At 43.2% G+C, this 21721-nt stretch overlaps 2 protein-coding genes across 5 annotated transcripts; one reads left to right on the forward strand and one right to left on the reverse strand.

The window, feature by feature from the left end:
- Nucleotides 1-1926: 1926 nt before the first annotated feature.
- Nucleotides 1927-3698, reverse strand: LOC135514965 (achaete-scute homolog 1a-like). The gene is made up of 2 exons (XM_064938729.1): nucleotides 2934-3698; nucleotides 1927-2781 (listed from the first exon to the last, which is right to left on the reverse strand). The coding sequence occupies exon 1, from the start codon at nucleotides 3531-3533 to the stop codon at nucleotides 2949-2951; it is 585 nt and encodes a 194-aa protein (XP_064794801.1). The 5' UTR covers nucleotides 3534-3698; the 3' UTR covers nucleotides 1927-2781; nucleotides 2934-2948.
- A 3934-nt stretch (nucleotides 3699-7632) lies between these two features.
- On the forward strand, nucleotides 7633-20675 carry itfg2 (integrin alpha FG-GAP repeat containing 2). Of its 4 annotated transcripts, none has more exons than XR_010451752.1 (11): nucleotides 7633-7950; nucleotides 8451-8546; nucleotides 8729-8770; nucleotides 8888-9065; nucleotides 9185-9324; nucleotides 10180-10334; nucleotides 10485-10633; nucleotides 11773-11864; nucleotides 11957-12074; nucleotides 14498-14618; nucleotides 16166-16252. XR_010451752.1 is itself a non-coding variant. In XM_064938725.1 (11 exons), exons 1-11 carry the CDS (start codon nucleotides 7855-7857, stop codon nucleotides 20235-20237), a joined length of 1380 nt encoding a protein of 459 aa, XP_064794797.1. In that variant the 5' UTR covers nucleotides 7633-7854; the 3' UTR covers nucleotides 20238-20675. The 4 variants fall into 4 exon arrangements, 3 of the variants coding, with proteins under 3 accessions (XP_064794797.1, XP_064794798.1, XP_064794799.1); XM_064938725.1 differs by lacking the exon at nucleotides 14498-14618 and adding an exon at nucleotides 20098-20675 and having other exon boundaries at nucleotides 16166-16339; XM_064938726.1 differs by lacking the exon at nucleotides 14498-14618 and adding an exon at nucleotides 20504-20675 and having other exon boundaries at nucleotides 16166-16339.
- Nucleotides 20676-21721: the final 1046 nt, after the last annotated feature.

Raw genomic sequence — 21721 nt, forward strand, 5'->3', positions numbered from 1 at the left:
AATGAAACATCAGCTATGCTGTTTATCTTGGTGTCAAGGAATTGTATATTGTATTGTGGTAACAGCAATAACTGCTGAGCAATAACCCTTTCAGCTAGAGATAGTGGTGAACAATACCTGGCAATCTTAGACGATATTCCCTCTGGCAGCTTGCACGCAACAAATGGTTAAACTGTTTTTTTCTTCGCAAGGGCATTTGTTGAGTGCTTGTCGCGCGCTGCTGTATGAAAGGCACACGCCGTCAGCCAATTCAATGCGCGGTCTCCTCTCCACCGCTAGACAACCGCATTCACTCATTAAACCAGGCACGCGCCTCGAAGCAAACGCGTCCTACCTGTCAAACTCGATGCTACTTGGCCTCGGGGAATAGATAGGTACCTGAACTAGACATATTGTCATCTAAAATATTTAATCGGTCTCTGTTTCATTGATTGAATCTTACAAACCAAGGCAAACAAGCCTACCAACTGCCAACTTTTGTAATGAATATAACCAAACAACTACAAATTATGTCCTTCCCTTTGATTATGCTTAATGTCAGTTTCAATATATAGCCTACAGTGAAGCAGAATGTTATGTGCGCTCTTTGCAAAACTGTTTGAATGTCTATATTTTACCCTGTAGGCACCTGCAATTTACCACAAGCGAGATCATTTACACGTAGGCTAAACGAGAATAACTTTTCAAGCTTTACGTTTTTTCTTGTCATTGCATGTAACTTTATTTACAGAGCTTAAACCTTAAAGTATCAGAATCATACAACACGGGACGAGATGTTAAAAACTGTCCATTGTGCCAATAGATGGAATGCAGTCGCATGAGATTTGCCGTGATGTTGACAGAGTGGCATGGGAGGTTTATTTCTTAGACTGGGTTAAGATGTACATTTTGGGACACATCCTCAGTAGTGTGTCTTCGAATCAGTGGGTGTTTCAGCCTTTAATCACTAAACACCTTCATCAAAGGTGGCCAGCTAAAGGGTGATCAAGCCTTAGCTTGTGTCCCATGCCCAATTAAGATGTCCCACGGGACTATGCAAGGCAGGGGCGTCCTCTTCCCTGAGCCAGCCCGACAGCTGACCGCATGCCTCATATGCCCTCCTCAAGTTGGAGGGATCTGAATTGGGTTCTCAGGTGGGGGGTCATGAAGTTATAGCCCAGCATATGATTCAGAATCGTAATTTTGATGGTTTGTCAACAAAATAAGTCGGTTTCAATTACAAATAGGATTGCTTGTTTTACAGAATTGCACAATATGTTAGAGGTTCCAAAAACATAGTCAGCTGATAGAATTTACTGTTATTTATACAGTTTCGTTTACTAAAGTTGTTTTTAGAGTTTATTGTAAGGGATTTCACTGAGAGGATGGCATAGACGGATTAACGGAGCCATTGTCACAACTGTGACTTTTTCAAGTGCTATTTTTGGGGGCTACATATTAGCTACATATTTTTCTCTCTCTGATATGCACGCGCTTGCGCGCTGCAGCATTGAGCTGGTGCACAACAGAATTGACATGCAGCATCAACACTCCAAAATTCATGACACGTCTCAGCTAGCCTAACGCCAGGCGAGATGTATTATCACCCCATTAAGTGCCCTCGGGCTATAAACAGGGCTATTGGATTCTTGAGGAATCGAATTTACTATTGTTGTATTACTCTATTTGTATGTTAATACCTTATATTACAGAATGTACGTTTTTTTTACGCATATGGAGACACGCGTAAAATGTGTGATATGGCATGAATTCGTTGGTGGAAGTGTGCATAAAATAGGTTATATTTCTATTTAAAAAAGGTAGCAGAAATATATTTCATCCCCCATTCTCCTATATCCTTTCTCCCATTCCATCTCCAGTCAAACACACTGTAACTAAAAGTGAATGTAAAATACAAACGTCAAAAGTCTGAGGTACAAAAGGAAATGCTAGAAAAGGTTTTATTATGAGACTAGAGTGTAGAAAATATGGTTATAGGCTTTTCTCTTTTCAACCAACAGGATATAAGTAAAGGCAGTAGCAATAGACAATGAATCGCCATTGTGCTCTGTTTGGACAATAGCTGCATAACCTTTGATCATCGTGAACTCCATGTACAATAACATGTATTTCCTATTAAATAAGACACATTGGTGCTAAAAATAAAACGTCGGAGTGTCAAACCCCTTCTTGAAACCTCATTAATCAATGACCATACACAGAATAGCCAGCTGCAGAGCATTATACAAGTCTAAAATAGGCAAGAGGTAAGAGCAACTTATCAATATAAATATATACAAAAGAAAACATTACAAAAACATCTCTTTACATACAAAAATATCTTGATATATTTCAAAAACATGTTTGATATAGAATTTCATATAATAAAATCCGCACATTGGAAGCATTTTAGAACTAAATGTCACAGGAGTTTACAAAGAAGGGTTGATGTTCTTTGATTGGATTAAGCATAGTTCGAGAACAACATTTTACATAATGTTTTGTGTGCTGATGTAAAATCACTTTTGAAATGTTTTTTTTCGTGGGCGAATGTGCTGGAAGGTTGGATTCCCACGCTGTCAGACATGGAGAGCCCGTTTTCTTTGTAGTCCTTTGGCGCTTGGCTCAACACTGGCCTGCATGTCCGCAGTTTCTCTGGTTGCAAGGCCGAACCTTTAGGTGGACTGGTTCGTGGACGACCGGAGCAGAACGCCAGCTCAGTGCGTCTTGTTCTAGAAGGCGCGAGCTCCTCTGTGATCCTCCCGAGCACATGCTGAGGGTTTATTGAATTGATCCATATTCCTATAATAACGAACAAGAAAAGTAGGCAAGACATTAGTTCAGTTATTTTAAGTTGATCTTGAAAACGTAATAATGCAAATATTCATTATAACAAAGCATAATACAGTACTTGTAGAATATGAAGGATAGGCCTATTATAAAAACATCCGTACCATATAGGCTGATGCTCAGAACCAGTTGGTGAAGTCCAGGAGTTCCTGCTCCTCGGGACTGAGAGGGTCGTAGGACCCCTCATCGGACGAATAGGAGGACACTGGAGAGCCTGCCATGGAGTTCATCTCGTTGGGGTAGTTGTTGGGCGACAGGACTCCGGACTGAAACGCCGCGCTCACGGCGTCGTGCTCATCCAAAAGTTGCTGCAGTGCGCGAATGTACTCCACCGCGGACCGTAACGTTTCCACTTTGCTCATCTTCTTGTTAGCCGCGCCATTGGGGACGTGTTCCCGGAGAGTGGCGAAGCCGTTGTTGACAAGTTTTACTCTGTTGCGCTCCCTCTCGTTCCGCCGCGCCACGGTGTGCGGCTGCTGCTGCGGCAGGCTGTACCCAAAGCCGGCAAAATTCAGCCTCCTCTTGCATCTTAGCAGCTCGGGCGAGGATGAGCGCTGCCTCTTCACCTTGGATGCTGACTTGCCGCTCCCTTGGCTGCTGGTAGGGCTGAGCTGGATACTCTGCGCTGCGGCAGCAAACAAGCAGGAGGGCGGAATGAACTGCTGCTGGCTCACATTTATTTCCATCTTGGCTGTGATGTCCATTGGCACGTATTGAAAAATAAAAATACGAGTTGCAGAGAATCTTAGAGTTCTTCTTTGGGTAGATCGGTGAGCAGTGCGTCCTGCTCGTGGCGTTCACGTGTGGCTTAATGCTCACTTTAGCCTTGTTTAATGGGCGGTCTTGTGGGCTTCTGCCTCGCACACTCCTCAGTCTGAACTGAGTCCTGAGAAAGGCTAGTAACAGGGCTTATACACTGGCAACCCCACGCGCTGGACCTGACCACGCCTCCTCCTCGTGCTAGTTGTATTCACCTTGGCTCCTGTGCTGTTGCAAAGCGTACGCCGGACGCGTGCCACTTGAACCACTGAACAAACAGTCACCAGATCACAACTGGTTGCAGCATGCAGACTTCTTCCAGATGTCTTGAGAAGTAATAGAATGTTACTTTTCATTCAACTCTGCTTTGCAAATCTACCACCTGATTGCATGATTACGCATGATGCTCCTCATAGAAAATGCATAAAAATAGAGCTTCTTTGGTTCAGAAATGCACCTTATTTGCTAGATATATTGAATTGTTTCATGGCGAATGAGAGACTGAGGGTCTTGTTCATAAAATTTGGCCACAGTTTGATATAATTTCAAATAAGATCTAGATTGAAAGACAAATGAGGTGTAATTTAATTGTATGTGTAAAATGAGTAAAACGTGTCCCTTTATGGGTGAATCAAACAACTTCTGATTTGGTTTTGAATATATAATGTTTTAAATAGCTTATACAAGCGAACCTATTAGGCTATACTAGCTTTTTTTTACGCATGTAGATGCGGACCTTTTTACGCATGTAGATCACCAATTCCCCAAGTGGACCGAAAAGTAGTGCTGAAAGGCAGCTCTCAAACTCTGACGGACCTTAAAGGTGCTTATAAAATATTTAAGATTTAGTTGTTTGCATTGTCTTTGCAGTCCATAAAGTATGGCCAGTATACTATAAGGTATACCGTATAGACCCCATTGTAAGTTGTTTTGAACACTGTTGGGTTGGCAGGCACAAGCAGACCCCACAGTCTTGGATGACCCACAGTTTATTGTTAACACTTTTACAACCGTACTTGAATGCTTCGTCTTTTAAAGAATGGAGCTTTGTCCAGCAGAGGCGAATTTTCCACTTTCATTAGGCTAGAGCTAATCATCAACATCGGAGAGGCGAAACGGAAGGGTAAATCTGAGAAGAACCATAAGAAGGACGCATTCGAGGATGTTTTGTGTATGATTTGATACACCCTATTTTGTTACAGTAACGACTCGACACAGTGTATTTCGACAATTTTGTTTTATTTTAAAGGGCAGCATAATAGAACACGTCTTTCACTGATAACAAAACCAACCTACTCCACTCATGGGGATGTGTGTGTGTGTGTGTGTGTGTGTGTGTGTGTGTGTGTGTGTGTGTGTGTGTGTGTGTGTGTGTGTGTGTGTGTGTGTGTGTGTGTGTGTGTGTGTGTGTGTGTGTGTGTGTGTGTTTGAGGGGAGGGGGTAAATTGTGACATTTTTCTGTGTTGGCTGTGGCATTCAAAATCAAGCCTGCATTGAAGAACCCAGCCCCCACCAACTTTTCTTTTCTTTTTCCTCCCTTTTTTGCACAGCAAGAGAGTTTAGAAAAGAAGCGTGGGTTCTATTCAGTTTCCTCGAGCCCCCTCGCCATCGTCGGCATTCTGAAACCTATCTACCATCCCCTGTCAGTGCGGTTCCAGAGTCCAATTAGCGCTTTGTAAAGACTTGTTTCTACTGCAGATCTTCCAGAGGCAGGCAGAGCGCTCCCTCTATTCGAGGGTTCCAGTCATTGCCGAGTGTAATAATTAATATGACATCTGGGCACCCGAGTCTCCATTGAAACACCTCTGTCTTTCTGCTTTTGGAGTTCACTGAGACATCATAAAACAAAACCCATAAGGGTCCATTTGTCCTGGGAAATAATCCCTATGTGATATGCGGGATTAATTTTCAATTTGTTAGCTGTTAAACTAAATTGTGGTGTTAATTTTTTTAAATAATGTGGTCGTTTGGGGGTCGCCCATGGCACTGACTCTTTGTATCATTTCTGCAGGTGTATTACAAAAGATCAGTCTTATAATAACGTGAAAAGCCCCTACTGAAATCATTTTCAAAGATACAAACACAGTGATCACGTTTATCAAAATTCAGATTTATCTTAACCAACAATTTCAATAAATGAATAGGTCTAAATAAAAAAGTTTGAAGGGCATCGCCTATATTCAGCTGCATTAACTATTCAATTGTGCTAAAAACTAGAGTTTTTAGATGAAAGACCATATCTGAAATAAGACATTTGAAGTGCACAGTGTTGTCTAGCTAGCGTACATGGCAGTATAGTGGAATTTTATTTTGAAAATTTGGGACGTTAAAAATTAGGCTACTTTAAAACATCTATATGATGCTTTTGTTTTACTTATTGAGTGCTGTGCTATGCATTTGATTAATTAATGAGACCTGTCAGGAACATCTGGAGTGAATGGTAATGAACCATGGCATCACAAGGCATCTGAGTAATCTGAATCAACTTCTCTCAGCAGTTAGCCTATTGAAGAGATGCTGAACTGATTATTTATCTGAAATTCCCTACCATAGATGTGGACAATCACCCAGTCCTGTCTGTTGCCAGTGATGTGCAGCTGTTTAATTGGTCATGACTACCTGCACACGCACATGCACACGCACACACACACACACACACACACACACACACACACACACACACACACACACACACACACACACACACACACACACACACACACACACACACACACACACACACACACACACACACAGAGAGAGAGAGAGAGAGATCACCAGTGGTGGAAAAAGTACCCAACTGTCATGCTTGAGTAAAAGTAAATCTACCTTAATAGAAAATAAGTAAAAGTAAAAGTAAAAGTCACCCAGTAAAATTCTACTTGAGTAAAAATATTTGGTTTAAAATATTCTTATGTATCAAAAGTAAAAGTATAAATAATTTCAAATTCTTTATATTAAGCAAGCCAGATGACACCATTTTCTTATTTTTTTCTTATTTATAGAAAGCTTCTGGCACACTTCAACCTTCAGACATAATTTACAAACAAAGCATGTGTGTTTAGTGAGTCCGCCAGATCTGAGGCAGTAGGGGTGAACAGGGATGTTTAGTTGATAAGTGTGTGAATTTGACTATTTTCCTGTCCTGCTAAGTATTCAAAATTCAAAAGTACTTTTGGGTGTCAAGGAAGATGTATGGAGTAAAAAGTACACTATTTTCTTAAGGAATGTAGTGAAATAAAAGTACAAGTGGTCAAACATATAAATAGTAAAATAAAGTACAGATACCCAAAAAACTACTTAAGTAGTACTTTAAAATATTTTTACTTAAGTACTTTACACCACTGGAGATCACTGAAAACAGCGTCTCAGCTGCAGTAACTATTCACAGGCTGTTATGTGCACTGAAATGATTCCGCACTTCTGGGAATATACCAACAAATGTAGGCCTTTCAAACATGTAGGCCTAATATATAGGCAAACCAACGGTGGCTTGGGTTACTCACTCAAAGGGTCATATGGGTCAGAAGGGCCTTGGGTCCCTCGACAGTATGCATGAGGTGAAATAGTTGTAAACTATTTTGTCTTGTACTGCAGCACCCTCTAGAGGATTGACAGTGCATCACCCAAATGCCTTTCAAATCTATGTGAACTTGATGGCATTTGTACTGAGTTTTTAATTTTTTGGGATTTAATGCCCACAGCAGTCTACCACGTTATTATTTTAGCTCACTGACATTATAATTTATCATTTACAATCATATAATATTCTGGAATTACTAGGCTAAATGTGAATGTGACATTAGGCAAATATTATGAACAATTGAATAATCAGCTAGGTGGGATTCATTATTTGTGCATAAACACAAATGCAGGGATTATGTTACAATATAATATATTTTTGTTGGCTGTTTATTTATCAATAACTAACGATATCTGTATGATTACAATAAATATCGCCACCATACGAATCGCAAATTACAAAACGCGTAAAGCTTGTCTGGAGTATGCTTCCGTACTGTTTTTTTTATCACGTGTGCTTTGTTTAAGGAAGTGCGTACACCCTCGCGTTTTATAACTTCACTACAGCTTTCTGTTTTTTTTAGTGGTTGATAATAGTTATCACGTCAAGTTTAAAAGCAGAAACAACGCTAAAATATACGCTTTAAAACAGCAACCTACTTGATGTTTCTCTAACTTGCTTTTGCGTGGTGCAAATTGCAGCTGTCAGTGTCCAGCTCCGCTATCAAACTGTTACCTGGTGATATGCGCTCCTTGAGCTATGTTCAGCGTGTTAGTTTTGATTTCCCCGGAACCCTTTTCCCTCATGCAATTTGTCTTGGTGATGCGGACAATGACTCGGTAAAGTATCAGCAGCTAGACAATTATTCAGTGATCTTTCCTTGTGTCCATGTTTTCGGACATAGCAATCCTTGAAAAAATGTGTGTAGTCTCAATGCTCACGGCGTTTGTGTATCCACCTCCTAGGGCCAGTTATACATACTGTAGCCTACCAATGACATGTATCAACTCGGTTTTTTTGCCATTTATTTCCCCCACCTACGTGGCAACATAAATACTTTTTCAGAAGTCATATACTGCTCTGCCCACTCTCCACTTGCCCATTCATTGTCCAGCTGTGCCTTTCTAGCCCCTGTACTGTAAATAGCAACTCCTGCTTTAGAGGGTCTCTGACTCATTCCCTCCAGTCACGATAAGAGGGTCAAGAGTGAAATGGTAGATGCCATAACAGTACTCCTATCACGTTCCTTGACCTTCAACATATTTAAGACAACATGTCTTATATCTACGGAAACCTTGACACCAGAACCTTGACATGAGCTGTTATTATTTTTGAACAGCTGAATGAACTTATTGTGGGTGACACCAGTGGAAAGCTGCATGTTTACAAGAATGATGACGCCAAGCCTTGGATCACTAGAACATGTGTGGGCATGGTAAGTGGCTGCTTAGAGGGCATTTGATCACTTTCTCTGAGTTCAAATGTCAGCACATTTCAGTACAACTGTAGTGGCATGAAAGAGGACATTTGAACACCGCTGTCTGCACATCTGATTTATATTGTTATTTTAGCAGATTTAGACATATTTAATGAATTATATTTTTGGTTATATTTTAGCTCACCTGTGTTGGTGTTGGAGACATCTGCAACAAAGGAAGGGTGGGTGTGCAGAAACTGCATAGTCCTCCAGTCAGATGAGGAATATTTGTGTCATTTTCCCCTTGCATCCAGTGTGTGCTATCACCTAACTATTCAACGCCTTAACTTATCCATCAGAACTTTGTAGTTGCTGTGGGTGCAGAGGGATGGTTTCACCTGTTTGACCTGTCTGCAGTGGCAGGAGCCAAGTCAGATTCATCCAGCCAGCAGGAGGCGCTGTTCTCTGATGACCAGAAACCCTGCTTCTCTCAGCACATTCCTGCCAACACCAAAGTCATCCTTATTAGTGACATAGGTAACCTCTCTGTTCTGCACCTATTTCACCCTAGATGTAGGCACCCTCAATGCGATTGACCGCTTCTGTTTTTGACTGCTTTATTCTCAACTGTGTATGTGTGTGTACACACTTTGCAGATGGGGATGGGCGCAGTGAGCTTGTAGTGGGATACACAGACCGTGTGGTGAGAGCGTTCCGCTGGGAGGAGCCTACCGATTCTTCAGACCTGAGCTCTGGACAGCTGGTCCTGCTGAAGAAGTGGCTTCTGGAGGGACAGGCAGGTCTATAGACAAACATGGAATATGTCAATCAAAGACTGAAAACTCCTATCCTACGAAGCAATCTACTCAGGGTTTCTAAAGCTTACTAGCTTCAGCTAGATTTACGTTCCAGCTCAGCTCAGTTCTACGACGGTGGAAATTGCTCGTCCGCCTGCCGCTAACTAGCAGGCTTGTAACTGCTCATTTCGCACATGGCTAGTCGAACTCTTCATTGAGACAATGCTGAAACATTCGTCCATGAATTAATTAGTGCCACATTTTTAATTTGTTCTGAAATAAAAATGAAGGAAAAGTTATTTTGCAAATTCAGCAGGCTAATGGTGTGATAAAGGATTTCAGAAGGGCCACCTTTATTTTCTAACTTATCGTTAAGGCTGTCTTTGGTGTGCTTATCAATGCACGAGCACCTTCCTTCCCACTCCTACTGACATTTGTTATTCATGAAGTCACACAAAAGTGTTACATTGCGTGACGTTTAAAATGCATTCTATCATTACTAAATGTGTAATGTGATATATTTTAACGTGACTATTTTGTCACACACAAAAAAACATTGGATTAATAAAATATTGAGTCAGTCATCTTCCTCAAATGGAGGGGATGATGCAGTCTTTGCAAGAGGGAGTGAATCTGATTTAAATGGTCCTCAACTCGCGGCTCAGTCATTTCATTCAGGGGATGTGGAGTTAGCCTGCCCTGGAGCAGGTTAGTTCTTAAGGATTTGTTGTGTGACCGGTTATCCCGAGTTGAACTCTGGCCCAACATATAAACCCCACATAACACTGGGTGACTTCACATCCTGTAAAGTGTACACTCTACTATTTCTAATCCATTATATCCTCCTGTGACAGGTGGACAGCCTGTCAGTAAACCCAGACCTAGAGGGACTTCCTGAACTGATGGTGTCCCAGCCTGGTTGTGGCTTTGCCATCCTGCTCTGCACATGGACACAACAGGGCTCCTCTGAGGCGGGGCCTGGGGAGGAGGCTCCACCCACTCCTGGCAGGTACATACCACTGGACATGCAGAGCACCTAATACATATGTAGTATTAATACATGTAGTAGACATATAGCAGTGCTTTGGCTGTCTAATTATAGATAAGCTGTGCCAGTTCATGTTGGTATCGTCCTGTGTTTGTAATATGTCTGTCACAGCGAGGGTCCCTCCAGAGACGTCATTCTGCATCTGACCACTGGTCGGATCCACAACAAGAACGTTTCCACCCATCTCATCGGGAGCATAAGCAGAGGCTCCAAAGGCGGCGACTCTAAATGTGGCCTGTTTGCCCTCTGTACTCTAGATGGTAAGTGTCTTAATTGAGTTGTTCAGAAGAGCAACGCTGCATAATTCGCTAATCGCACCACTGACCACTCTAAACTTTTGTACGCAGTCAGTCTCATAACAGAATTCTAATGAGGATGTGTTCAGATAGGACGTGTTAACATCACGGCAGTCAATTATCTTCTAAAATAATGAGCAAAATCATAACTGCAGTGGGCTCAGCAACAACAAAAAACCAGATCCAAGGTTTATATGACATGTGGTTGTGAAGATGCCTGACCGACCTGTTTATCTCAACAAACATCTCTGACAGGCAGTATATCTGCCTAGCCTGCTCCATTGCCCCCTTAAGGGGAAAAGGAAGACCTTTCTTACTCTCTCACTAATTACAATGTCTAACAAGGTCACTCAGAACTAGGAAAGGCATGGAGAACGGAGGAAGGTGTTGTGGATGAATGTTACCAGAGGAGACTGGTTGTGGTTGAGCAGGCTGAGGGCTCTGTGAGCTCCTAGAGAGACTATCAATATTTAAAGAAAAGGTGAACCAATAGGATTATCTTACTAGAGAGTCTGGGCCAGTCACAGATAGGCTAATAATGATGCACCAAGAGAGGGCTTGACATGCCTGTGTACCCTAATTAGGATCAACGTTTGAGCAATTCTGTTGAGGGAATAGTGAAATGTAACCAGATCATATTACAGCCATTTTATTTAAAACAATAAAGGTGACGCATGAAGATAATGTTGCAGTTTAATATGAAGATGATTTTTCCAAGTATTTTGATTTCGATTCAAAGCTTGTTGGTGTTTTCAGGAGAGATTGAGGGACAGAAATGGTTGTGAATAAAGGTTACCTTCAACATCGTCATCTAAATGTCTCCATCCCTGAGCCCGAAGCAAGGAAATAGGGCAAAATTGGTGTCCAGCTCTCGGACTGCTGCTGTAACCACAGAAATGATTCATTCCATGTAATGCTTTCCTTAACCTCATGAGAACCAGTGATCTGCAGGTCTTGAGTTGTTTAAGTTCTCTGTATTTTTTGGGGGACTGTCGTATTATATGCAGTTTAAACAATACCCTTGATACCATTAACAATATTAAGCATAAAATGTTGGTCATTTTAGTATGTGATTAACGTGATTGTGTGTTTTTGTGTTCCAGGCACCCTGAAACTGATGGACAGTTCAGAGCAGTTGAAATGGTCAGTGCAGGTGGATCACCAGCTCTTTTCTCTGCAGAAGCTGGACGTCACAGTGAGTTTACAAAAACAATCTACGTTTGTTTTTTTTGTGACCATTTGTGCCTGTGCGGTTTTTGACATTGTGACTGTGCCTCTTGTCTCCAGGGCGACGGCAGAGAGGAGGTGGTGGCGTGTGCCTGGGATGGTCAGACCTACATCATCGACCACAACCGCATGGTGGTGCGCTTCCAGTTTGACGAGAACGTCAATGCTTTCTGTGCAGGTGAGACTCTAGTCATATCCCTCACCTATGTATACCTGATTTACGTGATGACTAAGCAAATGCTATAGACCAGTGGATCCCAAACATTTTATAGACCCCTTCAAACATTCAACCTCCAGCTGCGTGCCCCCTCGAGCACTAGGGTCAGCGCACTCTCAAATGTTTTTTGTTGTTGCCATCATTGTAAGCCTGCCACGCACACACTATACGATACATTTATTTCAACATAAGAATGAGTATGAGTTTTTGTCACAACCCGGCTCGTGGGACGCGACAAAAAGCTCTTATAGGACCAGGGCACAAATAATAATATAATAATAATCAATAATTTTTCTCTTTATTCATCAAAAATTGTGAATAACTCACCACAGGTTCATGAGAAGGGTGTGGTTGAAAGGATGCACATAAATCTGCAATGTTGTATTGGTGTGGTGGTTAATTTCTGTATCATCAAATGAGGAGAGACAAACTTATCACACAAGCCAGAGTTCTACTTAAACTGAATCCTTATTAGTGAGAGCTTTGCAATAGCGATGACTGGTCGGCGAATCACGCGAAGAGGATTCGTTGAGAGCCCAGAGACAAAAGGTATTTTATAGCCAAGATACACCACTTTCAACCTACATGACGAACAACAGATGTATAGAATGGGTCACAAGGTTAAGATCTGTATGAAATATACCTATAATACATAGCAGACAGTATCTGCTGGTCAACAGTTTTCATTGTATAGAGACCAGTGTCTGGCCCTCAGACGCCAAACTGGAACCATCTCTCCCTGGTACGGTATAGAACAGAAATATTAATTCATGCTCTGGAATGCTCTTTAGGTTGTATCACCCAAAAGACATCGTAAATCTCCTATCAGTGTTTTCTCCCAGAGGCCCATCCTCAGTAGAACACACACACACAATAGTTAACAGAATACTCTATTCTGTTGCATAAAACAACCATTTGATACAATTTGACACAATAAAAGTATTATAACATAATCTTGCAATTTTTCCACCTTATTGGAGAGAGTCTGTGCCTGTGCCTGTTTAGATTTCATGCTAGTGAGGACTGAGAATCCATTCTCACATAGGTACGTGGTTGCAAAGGGCATCAGTGTCTTAACAGCACGATTTGCCAAGGCAAGAAACTGAGCGCAGCCCAATCCAGAAATCTGGCAGAGCCTTCGGATTTAAATTCAATTTTCACAGATCCGCTTGTTGCAATTTCAATGAGGCTCTTGTTCAGATATCGGTAAGTGGACTGGAGGCAGGGCATGAAAGGGATAACGAATCCAGTTGTTTGTGTCATCCGTTTTGGGAAAGTAACTGCGTAGTTGCGCACCCAACTCACTTTGGTGCTTTGCTATATCACATTTGACATTGTCCGTAAGCTTGAGTTCATTTGCATACACAAAAAATCATTCAATGATGGAAAGACCTGTGTGTTGTCCTTGTTTAATACAGACAGAGAAGAGCTCCAACTTCTCAATCATAGCCTCAATTTTTGTCCCGCACATTAAATATAGTTGCAGAGAGTCCCTGTAATCCAAGATTCAGATCATTCAGGTGAGAAAAAACATCACCCAGAAAGGCCAGTCGTGTGAGAAACTCGTCATCATGCAGCGGTCAGACAAGTGAAAATTATGGTCAGTAAAGAAAACTTTAAGCTCGTCTCTCAATTCCAAAAAAGTGTCTATTTTTCCCCTTGATAACCAGCGCACTTCTGTATGTTGTAAAAGCATTACATGGTCGCTTCCCATATCATTGCATAGTGCAGAAAATACATGCGTTCAGGGGCCTTGCTTTAACAAAGTTAACCATTTTCACTGTGTTGTCCAAAACGTCTTTCAAACTGTTAGGCATTCCTTTGGCAGCAAGAGCCTCTCGGTGGATGCTGCCAATGTTTCACAACACATCAGTGACATGGCAGGAGATGTTTTGAAACAATTACTGCTTCGCATCCAAGCCAGTGACTTGTTACAGCTGGATGAGTCAACAGATGTGGCGGGCCTGGCACAGCTCCTGGTATATGTCCGTTATGTGGAGTAGGAGCTACCACTCCACTGTCTCCCTGTCATGCCTTTTGCGCCATCAGTACAGATACCAACATATTGACCACCAAAGTCCATTTAAAGTCACAAAGCTGTCCAGTACTTTAAAAATATTCTCTCCTGTTGTCCTGGTTTCCAGTGGTTTGCAGAAGAGGGTGTCTTCCTTAATTGACCTCCCATAAACATAACGGACATATACCAGGAGCTGTGCCAGGCCCGCCACGTCTGTTGACTCATCCAGCTGTAATAGTTCGCTGGCTTGTATGCGAAGCAGTAATTGTTTCAAAACATCTCCTGCCATGTCACTGATGCATTGTGAAACAGTGTTGTTTGATGAAGCAATTGTCTGTATATTTTTTTTGGCCTTTTCCCCCAGCAGTGTCCCAGCCATATCCACGGCAGCAGGAAGAATGAAGTCCTCTACAATAGTATGGGGCTTGCCTGTTCTAGCCACTCAGTAGCTCACCATATAAGACTCTTCTAGACCCTTCTTATTAATGGTATCTTTTATACATGTCTTAATACTTTAAATTTGTCTTAATTCTTGCTCAAAAAACTCCTGTGGCTTATTTAAAAAATTGGCATGTTTTGTTTCTAAATATCTGCACAAGAGGGAAGGTTTCATTGAGATAGTACTTTTGCACATATAACACACTGTGGCTGAAGAAAGGCACTACTCCCAATATAAGTGAGCCCCAAGTCAATGTAGTTCTCATCATATTTGCGCCTCTTCGATGGTCCAACGTCCCTGTCTGATTGGTGCTTTCCCAGGTACCTACGGACCATTAGTGGAATTCCCTCGAGAGGGTAACGGTTAATGTGATTGGATGTTAATTATTTGACTAGGCTACCTGTATTTGACATAGTGTTGTTATTTTGCTGAACACTAGATGGTTTAATTGTATTTTTGGTAGTGAAACGAGGCTACTCTGGTGAGAAAAAAAACTCACCCAAATGTATAGCCCTGTTGGAAACTAACGGACTGTTTGAAAATGTGAAGAATTTAAATATTTTTAAATACAATTATTATTATTTTTAAATGGGAATCACATTTTAATTTGGCGTACCCCCGACAGCATTGGGTACCCAAATTTGTGAATACCTGATATAGGCCGTGTTAATTCAGCATGTTTCCAGCTCATGTCACCATTAGATGGCAGTGTTGGATTTCAGGCTCACATAAACAAGCTTCATCCTCTATCTCAGGCTCTGTCAAACGCTGTTTCTCCAATCTCTGCACGAGCCCCAGTGGCTCTCTGAGAGCAGAGAGAGATCATATTGTTATCTAAAAAGAGGATTAAAGAAATGGACGAGAATAAAAATCAAATGTTATTTGTCACATGCTTGGTAAACAACAGGTGTAGAGTAACAGTGAAATGCTAACTTACGGGCGCTTTCCAACAGTGCAGAGGATAATGTAAATAATAGTAATACCACAAGGAAAAAATGCGTAATGTGTAACGATGAACGCATGTTGAAGCTACAGACAGGACTTAATCTTCAAGCACACTGCCTGCATTCTACAGTGCTATCAGAGTTAGTGTGTGAACAACACACGCTCAGGGCTCATCCATGCTTTGTGTCTGTGGTCATTGGAGTGCATTAGCTCAGCCTCACCACTGTTGGCATTGCTTGCGAGCCAGTGTTCACAGGTGTGTTCACAGGTGTGTTCACAGGTGTGTTCACAGGTGTGTTCACAGGTGTGTTCACAGTGATGAGCAAATATTTTCTTACTTACTAAAATAAATAAAAATGCATTGGTCATTTGGTGCTTGTTTTTAAGCACTTCATGGTAAGGTCTGTCTGTACCTGTTGTATTCGGCACATGTAACAAATAAAATCTGATTTGATTTATTTAATTTGAACAATCTTATTTCTAAGCATCTCCTATTGTCACAATGTATATTTTACTGTAATGACTAGGGCCTGGAGTTTGTCCTGATTAGGACATGTGATTAGGGAAAACTCAGGCCCCTAGTCATGGAATATGTGGAATATGTTCTTCCCTGTGGTTGTCTAACCGGCCTTACATGTTGGTGTTTAACAGGTCAGTACACCTGTAAGGATGGCAAGAACAGCCCCTGTCTGGTGTACGTCAGCTTCAACCACAAGATCTATGTGTACTGGAGGGTGGAGCTGGAGCGCATGGAGCCCACCCATCTCCTTAGGGTCCTGGAGGAGAGGCCAGAGTTCAAGGCCCGGCTGGAGCAACTGGGAGTGGGTGAGTTGGAGTTAGACAACAATATAAACCTAAAAGCTACTCTCATTCAAATCATATCTAGATTTTTTTTTGTTAGGTCTAACCTCATCCCCAGGCTTATTAGAGAGAGCCGACAGGTAGGTTGAAATACATCTTGCATGTAATTTAATTAGAACACAGCACCAGGTAGAAGCTCCTGGTTTTCCCTGTCCACCATATTGTTTAGTTCCCCATTAACTCAGCTAACGCTACCTGACACAAACAGTGCATCTCCTGTCCTGTGTTCATGTCCTCTAACTAAGAGTAAGGGAAAAAGATTCAATGTGTGTTTCCTCAACTCGTCTACATGTATGTAAAAACCTGTCCCTGCCAGCAGACTGTTGTTCTGGTGCGTGACTGGAGAATTTCTAGAGGCAGAGGCTGGAATCCACGCATTCACTCCTATGGAGCAGACGGGACAGCTCTCTTCATCTAGCTCACTCTGCCCCTCTCTTCTTCGCTCTCTCTATCCCAGGGGAATTCTCTCTTAGCAGGCTAGCAACACTGTCAAACACTGCCCAGATTCACAAACACATCACACACAATCATAATGGTGTCTTTTTGTAGGCACCAGTCTGCCATGGTTCATGGGCAAAGCCTATGGGTAAATGAATGGAGTTTTTGGATAAACGCGCCGAAAATAAGGTTGGTGGTAAACACAGGCTTAGGGCATCTTGTTCTATGAGATGATCTTCATCTGCTAATATCACTTTTTGTGAATACAGAAGCATTTATGTCATCCAAAAAATGGACATAAAAGGCTTCATAATTCATAAAGGTCACGTTAACGGCCTGATATTATCGGCCTGATATGATCTCCTCGAACAAAACGTATAAGATCTCCTAAACCCGTGTTAACCTTATTTTCAGCGTTTATCCCAAAACCCCATTCTTTCCCATTAATTTTCCCCATAGAAACGAACCAGAGGTATCTCATTTCAGTTTTTTAGGACGACAAGCTGCCAAGCTCTATTCAGGCTTATCTTTCTGCTCTGTGGGCACCATCTCCATCTGTCCCTGGTCTGCCCCACTAATGAATGACATAGACTGCACTACATAATACATTAGCTAGCTTTCTGTCTGTTTGTTGCATATGCATGTACTGTGTGACTGTTCGTTTGTACTATACTCTGCTGCTCTGCATGGCCCACTCTGTCGGAGCCAGTAGCTGCTGTGCTCACGGAGTGACAGATGGTCCAGCTACCAGACCCAGTGGAGGCTGCTGAGGGGAGGACGGCTCATAATAATGGCCGGAACAGAGCAAATGGAATAGCAAACACCTGGAAACCATGTGTTTGATGTATTTGATACCATTCCACTTCTTTTTTTCTTCAATGTTTTTATTGTTGTTTTTGATTATATAGTCTGCAGATGGCCATTTCATGTAGGCCTTATTCATATATATTTTTTAAATGTACTGACGACAGATTTTCTAACAGCAGCTAAGCCTAGAAGCTTCCTGTTCCTGCAGCGTGTTAATAATTGAACCCCTGGGCGTGTTGGTGCTCCTTCCTGCGATTTCAGAGAACTGTTACCTAATTCATCATGAGACACAGTGGTCATGGAGGCTGAGGAGGGGGTAGGGACAGACAGACGGAGAGAGAGGGGGGGGGGGGGGTAGAGACAGAGAGAGAGGGGGGTAGAGACAGAGAGAGAGAGGGGGGGTAGAGACAGAGAGAGAGAGAGACACAGAGGGGGGTAGAGACAGAGAGAGAGGGGGTAGAGACAGAGCGAGAGGGGGGTAGAGAGAGAGAGACAGAGGGGGGTAGAGAGAGAGAGAGAGAGGGGGTAGAGACAGAGAGACACAGAGGGGGGTAGAGACAGAGAGAGAGAGAGAGAGAGAGGGGGGTAGAGGGGGGGGTAGAGACAGAGAGAGGTAGAGACAGAGGGGGGTAGAGAGAGAGAGGTAGAGACAGAGAGGGGGGGTAGAGAGAGAGAGAGACAGAGAGGGGGGGGGTAGAGACAGAGAGAGGGGGGGGGAGAGGGGGGGGGTAGAGACAGAGAGAGAGGGGGGTAGAGACACAGAGAGAGGGGGGAGAGACACAGAGAGAGAGGGGGGTAGAGAGACAGAGAGAGAGTAGAGAGAGGGGGGTAGAGACAGAGAGAGGGGGGTAGAGACAGAGAGGGGGGTAGAGACACAGAGAGGGGGAGAGAGAGAGAGGGGGGTAGAGACACAGAGAGAGTAGAGACAGAGAGAGGGGGGTAGAGACACAGAGAGAGAGGGGGGGGAGAGAGAGACACAGAGCGGGGGTAGAGACAGAGAGAGAGGGGGGTAGAGACAGAGAGAGAGGGGGGTAGAGACAGAGAGTAGAGGGGTAGAGACAGAGAGAGAGAGAGAGAGAGGGGGGTAGGGACAGAGAGGGGGGTAGGGACAGTAGAGACACAGAGAGGGGGGTAGAGACAGAGAGAGAGTAGGACAGGAGGTAGGGACAGAGAGAGAGAGGGGGGTAGAGACAGAGAGAGAGGGGGGTAGAGAGAGAGGGGGGGGTAGGGACAGAGAGAGAGAGAGACAGAGGGGTAGAGACAGTAGAGACAGAGAGAGAGGGGGGTAGGGACAGAGAGAGAGGGGGGTAGGGACAGAGAGAGAGGGGGGTAGGGACAGAGAGAGAGGGGGGTAGGGACAGAGAGAGGGGGGTAGAGAGAGAGAGGGGGGTAGGGACAGAGAGAGGGGGGTAGGGACAGAGAGAGGGGGGACAGAGAGAGGGGGGGGTAGGGACAGAGAGGGACAGAGGGGGGTAGGGACAGAGAGAGGGGGGTAGGGACAGAAGAGGGGGGTAGAGAGAGAGGTGGGGGTAGGGACAGTAGAGAGAGGGGGGTAAGAGAACTAGAGAGAGAGTAAGAGAACTGGAGAGAGTAAGAGAACTGGAGAGAGTAAGAGAACTGGAGAGAGTAAGAGAACTGGAGAGAGTAAGAGAACTGGAGAGAGTAAGAGAACTGGAGAGAGTAAGAGAACTGGAGAGAGTAAGAGAACTGGAGAGAGTAAGAGAACTGGAGAGAGTAAGAGTAAGAGAACTGGAGAGAGTAAGAGTAAGAGAACTGGAGAGAGTAAGAGTAAGAGAACTGGAGAGAGTAAGAGTAAGAGAACTGGAGAGAGTAAGAGTAAGAGAACTGGAGAGAGTAAGAGAACTGGAGAGAGTAAGAGTAAGAGAACTGGAGTCAGTAAGAGTAAGAGAACTGGAGAGAGTAAGAGTAAGAGAACTGGAGAGAGTAAGAGTAAGAGAACTGGAGAGAGTAAGAGAACTGGAGAGAGTAAGAGTAAGAGAACTGGAGAGAGGGAGAGTAAGAGAACTGGAGAACTGGAGAGAGTAAGAACTAGAGAAAGAGGGAGGCAGGAAGTGTGACTGACTGACTAATAATTCTGGCTGTTGCTGTACAGGTAAAACCAAGACACCGTGAGGAGAGAGGCATATTTGTTATACCTATGGGGACTTTTATCTCTCTCTACTTGTTTATTACAGCAGTAAATGAATAATCTGAATGTCTTCTAAGCAGCGTTGCCATGCAGATGGTACAGTTTACTTTGTACCACCACTCTCAGGTGTTTCACTGTGGCAAGCTGAAACATTTATGTTAAGTGAACCTGTGTACCTGTCTGCAGTATGTCATTACTATGTAAATATGGGTTTGAACAACACTTACAAAGTTGGACCCTCAACAAGAAAGCTCAGACATGCAGCTACTACATACTACCTGTCTGCATCTCTTGATTTAACATCCTGCCCTAATGCATTTTCTTTAAGGGGCCAGCTATATGAAGGGTCCATCCGTAATGCATGGCATCCTGCTTCTACATGATGATGTCACACTTTTTCTGCATCACCTTCCCAAAGCAACCATGGTCATGCATTCTAAACTCCCCAGTTTAAGTGAATGCCGGTAGAAGAGGTCCTCAAAGCAGCAGGGAGCTCCTCCACTGGCTGAGCTGTCATTTATGATTCATCTAAAGCAGTGCTCTCATCTGCATTTCAAAACCCACTCTGACCCAACCCCACTAAAGACAGTTTAATACAGAGCAGTCCCAGCTCCCTCAGAGGGACTCGAACTTGCAACCTTTCAATCAGAAGGCGCTCATGCCGCCAGAGGACAGACAGGTCATATGATCATTGTCTGGTCAAGGGTCATAGCCACCATTTGTGTCCCTGACAGACGCCGAGGACAGGGAGGCCGTGAGAGAGCTGGTGGGAGACGCACTCTATGGACACACGCTGAAGAAGCAGGCCGGATGACCTTAACACGACCCTCACCTCTCCTCCTCTACCCCCCCGTCTTTCTCCTCGTTTATGTAAATACTCTGAATAAAGGCTGAATCACACACTGACTGTTAGTTGTCTCATGTTTTTGGTAGAATCTTATTATGAAACGTGTCTGGTTTGTCTAGCTCAGCTTGTATCTATTTCATACTGTCTCAGATCTCCCTTCTGGCATAGTTATTGGTATTCCAAGCACCAGATTGGTTTAGAAATAGGGTCTAGAAGACACATTTAAGTGATATATGCTCTCAATGTGAATAACCTGTATAGGTTCAACCACCAATATTTATTCCTGGTGTTTGATCTTGTATGTTATACCAAATGTCAGCCATTTTAGTCCCTTTCTTTCTGTCTTTTTGTTCTTTGGTCCTCAAAGAACTGGAGAGGTACTGATGTTGCATAATACCAACAGCGTTATGTAACTTGACCATCAGCAGCAAGACTGTACTCTTGTTTGTCAGTTTGGTATTGCAGAGGACTTCTAAGTCGAGGCAACAAGCGTAAACACTGGCTGACTGCTGGATGGGTCTATAGGGGAATCCTCCTTTCTCCCAAAGGGAAGATCCTATATCAGCCTCTAGTCTGTCTACTCTGGTTCTCATGTAGTATAAATGAGTAGGGACTGAGTGGAGGACTCAATGGCTGACTCAAATGTGTATATGTGTGTCTAGACTCTGGGCTCAGGTGTCTCTTGTGTTTCCTATTCTGGAGCTCTCCCCTCTATGGGCCAAAGCCCTGCAGTGCAGTATGTACCAAAGCAGGGACACTTCATTTTTAATCTGTTTAGTTTCACTTCTCCAGGTTAGAAGTTGCATACAGGTAGCTGCCAAAATAATGGAAACAACGAGAAATTGAAAGCAGGTGCTTCCACACAGGTGTGGTTCCTAAGTTAATTAAATGTTTAACATCCCATCCAGCTTAGTGTCATGTAAAGAAAGATCTGGGTAGGCTCTTATTTCGCCTAACATAGCTATGACCCCATAGGATGGCAATGCCCCCATCCACGGCATTTTTCACCACCATTAACAAAACACCAAAGTTGGAATTTCTTGTGGAGGAGGGGTGTCGCATCCCCCCAACAGAGTTCCAGAAACTTGTAGAATCTATGCATCGA

Source organism: Oncorhynchus masou, chromosome 26 (genome assembly GCF_036934945.1).
Source record: "Oncorhynchus masou masou isolate Uvic2021 chromosome 26, UVic_Omas_1.1, whole genome shotgun sequence".
NCBI classification, from domain to species: domain Eukaryota; kingdom Metazoa; phylum Chordata; class Actinopteri; order Salmoniformes; family Salmonidae; genus Oncorhynchus; species Oncorhynchus masou.